Source organism: Quercus robur, chromosome 4, assembly GCF_932294415.1.
Source record: "Quercus robur chromosome 4, dhQueRobu3.1, whole genome shotgun sequence".
Lineage (NCBI taxonomy): Eukaryota > Viridiplantae > Streptophyta > Magnoliopsida > Fagales > Fagaceae > Quercus > Quercus robur.
The window spans coordinates 50,534,821-50,541,956 of NC_065537.1; the positions used below are offsets into that span (position 1 = coordinate 50,534,821).

At 33.3% G+C, this 7,136-nt stretch overlaps 1 protein-coding gene and 1 long non-coding RNA gene across 2 annotated transcripts; one reads left to right on the top strand and one right to left on the bottom strand.

Annotated features, from left to right (window-relative positions):
• Positions 1–3,038: 3,038 nt before the first annotated feature.
• LOC126722860 (60S acidic ribosomal protein P2-1-like) lies at positions 3,039–5,578 on the top strand. The gene is made up of 4 exons (XM_050426006.1): positions 3,039–3,199; positions 3,283–3,395; positions 4,427–4,662; positions 5,367–5,578. Exons 2-4 carry the CDS (start codon positions 3,308–3,310, stop codon positions 5,391–5,393), a joined length of 351 nt encoding a protein of 116 aa, XP_050281963.1. The 5' UTR covers positions 3,039–3,199; positions 3,283–3,307; the 3' UTR covers positions 5,394–5,578.
• A 233-nt stretch (positions 5,579–5,811) lies between these two features.
• LOC126722861 (uncharacterized) lies at positions 5,812–7,136 on the bottom strand. The gene is made up of 2 exons (XR_007654048.1): positions 6,886–7,136; positions 5,812–6,814 (listed from the first exon to the last, which is right to left on the bottom strand). It is a non-coding gene; the product is annotated as an uncharacterized LOC126722861 (long non-coding RNA).

A 7,136-nucleotide genomic window follows, 5' to 3' on the forward strand; every position in this document is an offset into this window, starting at 1 on the left:
ACATCATATAGTGATTTTTTATTTTTAATTCATGTGTTGATTAGGAATCTGACTAACACATTTGCATGAGTATTAGTATCTTATTGGTTGGGAAGACCACTTCGACAGTCCTCCTGATGGATCTAATAATTTCTCCTCTAGTGACTCCACCACTGCTCCCAAAATTATGTAATTACCTAAGTTATTATCAATCAGTCATCGGTCATTAACTATACATGAAAAATGCATGGTAATGAAATCACCATGACAAATCATACTATTTTTGTTTCTTTGTCATTACATTAATATTTTGTCATTAGATAATTAAGTTGGTAAATGGAAAATTTTTATTATGACTATGAAGTTGAGGCTTTGAGATATTAGAAACATGTTTTGAGATATTGGAGAAAACTAATAAGTATTAGAGTCTGAATTTGATAAATATGAGATGTAAAAGATTTAGTTTACATCATCTAATAAAAAGTTTCCATGTTAGCACTTTATTTAAGAGTCAATACATCTTCTCATAAATAATTAAACCACAATAAAATTCTAATTTCACAAATATCTTTAGACGTCCTAAAATCCCAAAATCTCATTGTGTTCTTAGAGTAAGTGTGCGTTTGGATATCGCTTATTTTACTGAAAACTGAAAATTGAAAACAATAAAAAAATCATTTTCCGATTACTATTCACTTTTAAAATTACTGTTCACATGCCTATATGCACTGTTCATGTCCCATGAACAATGCAATAGGCGCCGGTTAAAAAAAAAAAAAAAACTCTTGAATAAGCCAGACGCAGACGTGGGAAGCGTAAAACGCACTTCCCAAAAGCACCTTAAGGAAGCACCCAACCTCTACTCCGTCACACACGCCACTATTAAAATGAAATCATGCCAATAACTTCCATTCATTATAATTTGGGATTATTATATTTTCCATTCACAAAAAGATCTAGGGGTGTGATGAAAAAATTATTTCACCTACAAATGCATAATACTCATCACACCCCTAGATTTTTTTTTTTTTTTTTTTTTTTTTTGTGATTAGAAAATATAATAATCCCAAATTATAATGAATGCAAATTATTAAATTTTACCCAAAAAATAGAAGAGCTTCTGAGCACGCCCGTGAGCATGTGCTCAGAGTCTAGTATTTTTTTAACAAAATATCACATCAAATATCACAAATAACTTAACATGAATTTATGAAATTAGTCAAAATTAATGCTACTAAAACTATCCAACCACTTTATTTGAAAACTCCTATGCGTGACCATAATGAAAGGAAAATACAAATTCAATGGAAAAATATTGGTGATTCAAAAAGAGCCTATTCTTACTTGTGTACAATGAGGCCTTTTTTTTTTTTTTTTTTTTTTTTGGTTTAGTGTCATAATTTTTCTTTCATCCCAATTTTAGGTTTACGCATTTGTCCAATAATATTACGCATTGCAAGCTATTCTTACTTGTGTACAATGAGGCCTTTTTTTTTTTTTTTTTTTTGGTTTAGTGTCATAATTTTTCTTTCATCCCAATTTTAGGTTTACGCATTTGTCCAATAATATTACGCATTGCAAGCTACTGATACAACCATAAGTGTCATGAGGAAAGCTCCAAAAAACGAACACAAAATTTGTTAATTGATTAATTTTTGAAACATTAATATAATTAGAATTAAAATTAAAATTTGTAGGACATAAGTCAAATTGAATGGTTCTACATTATGGGTGTGGTTAATCTTCTATTTTTATTGGTTAAATTTCTAGTTACTTTTTTTTAAGTCACATTTGAAACTTATCTTTTTTTCAATGTCATGACCACAACATATAAGGATCTCATAAGTAAACAATGCCTGGATAATAAAAATGTTTTCTAAAAATTTCATCCATATATATATATATATATATATATATGATAGTGTATGACAAAGAAGATTATGATTCAACATCTTTTATTAAGCCTTCCAAATGTTTTACAACAACATTTGCAGTTATCCTGTTATGTTTAAAGACTTTTCTATTTTTTGTTAATTATTTATTTATTTTTTGCTAATAAATTTTGTAAGGTTATATGTAATGAATAAATAAGAAAAGAGGAAAATTATCTTATGAGAGATTCTCATGAAACCTCTCTCCTACAATATGTGTGGATCTCCCACAAACCCACCTAAAATGTTTTTCCTTTTGATATGTTTGTAGTCATTTTGTTTGGAATATTTTTTTTTTAAAAAAAGCTTCATAAAATTTATTTGTTACTAAAATTTTGATCTGCCTTATATTTTTTTTTTCATGATCTCCCTACTAAAATGTTTGGATAATCAAATTTAATGGTTACTAAAATATACTTAGAATTATCTATATCACTCCTATTTAACTTGCACTATCAAATGACAAAAAATAAAAAATAAAAAATCAAGAATATAATGCAACATAAAAAAGGCCTTTGGAGCTAGGTTTTTTTTTTTTTTTTTTTTTTTTTTTTTTTTTGGGAGAGAATTATGCTTGGGTTCTTGATCAGAGTCTCACACACTTTTTTTTTTTTTTTTGAGAGTCGCACCATTTTAAACTTAGTGTTACCTAGTGGGTTCCAGTTAGTTCAACTGGTAAAATCTCTGATGGTTGAATAAGAGATCTGAGATTCAATCCTTACCTACACTAAAAACTGATTGGTATTTTGGTCTGATGATAAAGAACTATCATCAGGAGCAGACGCCGGTTGAAACTTGAAATTCTCTCCAAAAAAAAAATTAGTGTTACCTAAAAGTAAAACTCGTTAAAGTAGTATTAAAATGATAATAATAAACCTAGAATGAAAAACATGATTAATTGCCAGTTGTGATTATTCTCAAAAAAAAAAAAAAAAAAAAAAATTGCCAGTTGTGATTAAGTAAAGGAAGTGACTCTAAAAACGATTCCTTTATTGGTTAATTTGTTTAGCAGCCCAATAACATGATGTAATAGATCCTATCCCAAAAAAAAAAAAAAAAAACCATGATGGAATAGACGTTTTGTACCTTGTTGGGCTTTGAAGCCCAATACCCATTTAGTTCTATTCAGTATTCCCACTGGGCTTAAAGCCCATACATCAAATTATTAATTAAAAAAAGAAAAACCATTAACCCTAGCACTATAAAAGTCTGTAAAACCCTAACAACCCTGCAGCTCTAGCTTGGTGACGCGCGTTTCCTCGTTGTTTCAGATTCACAGCACCTCAAAGGTTCTCTCTCTCTCTCTTTCTCTGCATCTAAAGCTTAAAGTTTAAGCCTAATCCAAATGGGTTTGTTATTGGTCTTTTTGCAGGAAGAAGAAGAAAGAAGAAGAAAAAATGAAGGTTATAGCAGCATATTTGTTGGCTGTTTTGGGAGGGAACACCAGCCCTTCAGCTGAGAACTTGAAGGACATTCTTGGATCCGGTACCATTCTTTCCTCCTTTCAAATGGGTTAATCTGATTTCACCCAGTTACATTTCTGAAATTTCAAATTCTTCACTTTTGTATTTGTTTTTTGGTTAAATGTTTTGTCTTTCTTTCAAATGGGTTTTAAATGATTGTATCATTTGCTTCCTTATAAGTTGGATGAAAAATTGGTCAGACAAGTTTCATGTATTGCAACCAATGTATAGCCTTCATAAGTTTTTTATTTTTCCTATAGAAATGTTTCGTCAGACATGGGATTTGTGTTTGGTTTTGGCTAGATTTGAATAGGTTCCCTTCTATGTTGGCTGCAATTTAGCTTTTGGGGCAGTTGTTATTATGTTTTAATATGGGAGATGGGTTAGATGATTTACAGTTCATTTGTGAGCATCATAATATAATGAGAAAAATGGTAAAGAGTGATTGCAAGTGGGTTGAGTCTATAAGGCTTGTTCTTAAGTTGATTGTATATCTTATAATTTTTTTTTACTTAAGAGGGGTCTGTCTGAAATCTCTTTCAGACTGGTGCTTGTGGCCTAATGTTTTGGGCAACAAGTGGAAGAATTTAAATAATTTGGGGGGTGGTTGTATTAGTTCCTCTATATGTGGACAAATGAAGACTTGCGCATATGTTGTATTTTGTATGGAAAGAACATTAAAGGAGAGACTCGCTGCCCCTACATTTGATTAGAAGATGGATATGTTATTTTTGTTTCAACAATTTCTGTTGTTTAATGCATTAAGATTGACTTGCTGCAATTCATATCAGAATAAAAATTCTCATAATTATCTGAATGTTATGCTTTTTGTTTCCTTTGGTTCAAGTAGCAAATTCAATTCTAATTGTGAAAGTGGAATTGTTCATGCTTTTGTTTGCTTTTCCCTTTTTAAAATATGAAATCATCTGGATTCTTGGTTGATGCTATCATGCCATCATTTTAACTAATATATTTTTGGAAATAAAACCAAACTAAAGTTTTCTGGTAATAATGATTAGTATATTATTGATATATTTTTTTCTTAATCTGCAGTTGGAGCTGAAGTTGATGATGATAAAATTGAGCTTCTCTTGTCTGAAGTCAAGGGTAAAGATATAACTGAGCTTATTGCATCTGGAAGAGAGAAATTGGCATCTGTGCCTTCTGGTGGTGGTGGTGGTGCTGTTGCAGTTGCCGCAACAGGGGGTGGTGGTGGTGCAGCTGCTGCTCCTGCTGCAGCTGAGGCAAAGAAAGAGGAAAAGGTGGAAGAGAAAGAGGAATCAGATGATGTAAGCATTCTACAACAAAATTTAATAACCTTGATTAATTAACATAACCTTCTAAATTTACTTGTCGGATTTGGTTTCTTCTTCCCTTCCATCCAAATAAATTTTCCAAACCTCTCAATTCATATAATTATTTTGCAAGTATTTTCTTTTAGGGACTAGGGCCAGGGGATTACATATATTCCAATTATGATATTTATTTTTGTGCTTAGCATTTTTTGTTCAAGTGTATCCTTACATATACATGATATCAATTTTAGGAGCCATGTGTAGCTGTGGTGCCACATTTAGGTATTAACATTAGACAACATGCTAAATTCAAATTCAAGGGCTAAAATTGGTCAAATCAGAGCATCAAGAATATGATTGAAATTAGATTGTGTGGCCAAATGAGACAAAATTCAAAGTGGTAACTTTAGGTAGTGGGGCAACACCAGTCTGGCCCTTTTCTTTCTTGCTTTTGCACCATGGGATCCCAGTAGACTCTATGGGGACCAGTGGGAATGGGTGACAAATCCATGTCCTCTCTTTAGACTAGACTATTTCACATAGGAGCATGAACTTTGTTTCTTTAGAGATGTTACCTTTACCCTAATGGCTTTTTTTTTTTTTTTTTGGGTACTTACCAAAGAAAAAAAAGCAAGCAGGCGTATATAATTTAATCCCATTTTAATCTGACTTCTTTTCTTTTGTTCTACTTTTTGCAGGATATGGGCTTCAGTCTCTTTGATTGAGGAATTAGGATATCAAGTTACTTTTGTTTCAAGATTTCTCCAATTCAGGACTTTGTAGAACTTAAGAGTTTGTCTCTACAGGCTGTCATTTTTGGTTGTTTCCCATTTAAGACACGGAGATTGATAACCATGCTGTGTTAAAAAATTGTCTGGATTTTGTCTTTTCAATTTGCGATGTTCCTTGAGATGCTGGCATGGTCTACTAATTTCCCATACTCGTTGGATGTTGATACTTGAGACTTCTGATCTTGGATGGCTGAAGTTTTGAGTATTGATTATTTTGAAATTTTAGCCCAGAGAAGTATTTCTGAGACATGAGTTAATACTTAAGTTAACTAATGAGTGAAACGATGCTTAAATTTTTGCAGCAATAAAATGCCAATGAAATCCACCATACGCTTATGTCACAATAAAATCATGCCAATAACTGTTGATACTTAAAAATAAGTAATAGTATACAATTTGAAGGGCTGCCAGTAGATGGGTTGTTGGGGGCAGCAATTGCAAACTACAAGCTGGCAGTGGCAACAGGAATTTAGTGAACCATTGTGGTAAATGGTGCTATAAATGTATGCGGTGGCCACTGTTCTTGAGAGTGCTGCTGACAGTGGCCGTAGGGAGGTGTTGGTGGTGACACACTGACCATGAAGTGGTATAAGTGAAGGTGCAGAGCTTAGTAAAGTCAGATTTGATATTGTTTCCAAATTAGGATGATATCATGCAAAACTCTATGTTTGTTGTGGGATGCCATAGTCAGATTCCCAAAGAAACTGCACTTTTAGTCTCATGATTGTCATATGTTTTGCTTAATAATGGACACAGCTGGATAAGGTTCACCTTCGAGATGGTTTGGAGGAAAACTGTTCCAGAGAAATTGCTTGTCACAATTTCATATTCCCATGCAATACTTTTGGTTGTGGTTTTAATTCCTAATCGTTAAATTTTTTTAATACCTCAATAGAAATATTTCAGGGAGATAGATTTGAATGTCCCACGATCTAAGGTTCTACAACAAAGCTTACAAATTTGTATCCTTCTTCCCTCCATTGTTTCAAAACTTCATTTAGCATTGTATCCTTGTCCAAGCGAGTTTGGACTGGTTTTTGCTTTGTTAGGATCACTGCTCTTTGATAGCCTTGTCCCTTTGCTTGGAAGATACCTTTTTGTATTGCTAGCTTAAGAGTGTGGCCTAGATTTTGCTGTGGACTCGTCTGGTTTGGCAGCCTTCCATGATTTTTCTGACTTCTTTGTTCTTCAACTGGAATGCTATGCTGCCTCATTTCATTCCCCTTCTCCTCTGTCCTGCTGCGAGAATAAAGACTTCCTAGTTTGTAGGAATCTGGTTTTTTTTTATGGATACGCTGCAGAACTTATCCCTTCCTTTGTTGTGGAGTAGTGAGTAGTCCTCTTGATTCCAAGCTCTGCTATTCATGTTAATTAAATGTTTAGTAGACATTAGACATTAAAGCTTCTGTAAGACGAGTGACTTTACCTTCAAGGAGCATCTGGTTCTTGCAGGTCCATATGGTCTATGGGGTCACTACCATGATTGTTTCAAAGCATGGGTTGACTTCGCTTAATGACTTCACTTGCTTCAGCCAAGTGGCTATCCAATGGAGAGAGCAGCTGGTTCCTGCTGGTCCATATGGTCCACGAGGTCACTACCATGGTTGTTTCAAAGCATGGCTTGACAACTTCATTTGCTTCAGCCAAGTGGCTATCCAATGGAGTATGTTGCAAGGG

Excerpts from the sequence above, each read along its gene's own strand:
- LOC126722860 (XM_050426006.1), top strand. The coding sequence starts at position 3,308 with ATGAAGGTTATAGCAGCATATTTGTTGGCTGTTTTGGGAGGGAACACC. Across the intron at positions 3,396-4,426 it reads GAAGGACATTCTTGGATCCG|TTGGAGCTGAAGTTGATGAT; the intron begins GTACCATTCTTT and ends CTTAATCTGCAG. Across the intron at positions 4,663-5,366 it reads AGAAAGAGGAATCAGATGAT|GATATGGGCTTCAGTCTCTT; the intron begins GTAAGCATTCTA and ends TACTTTTTGCAG.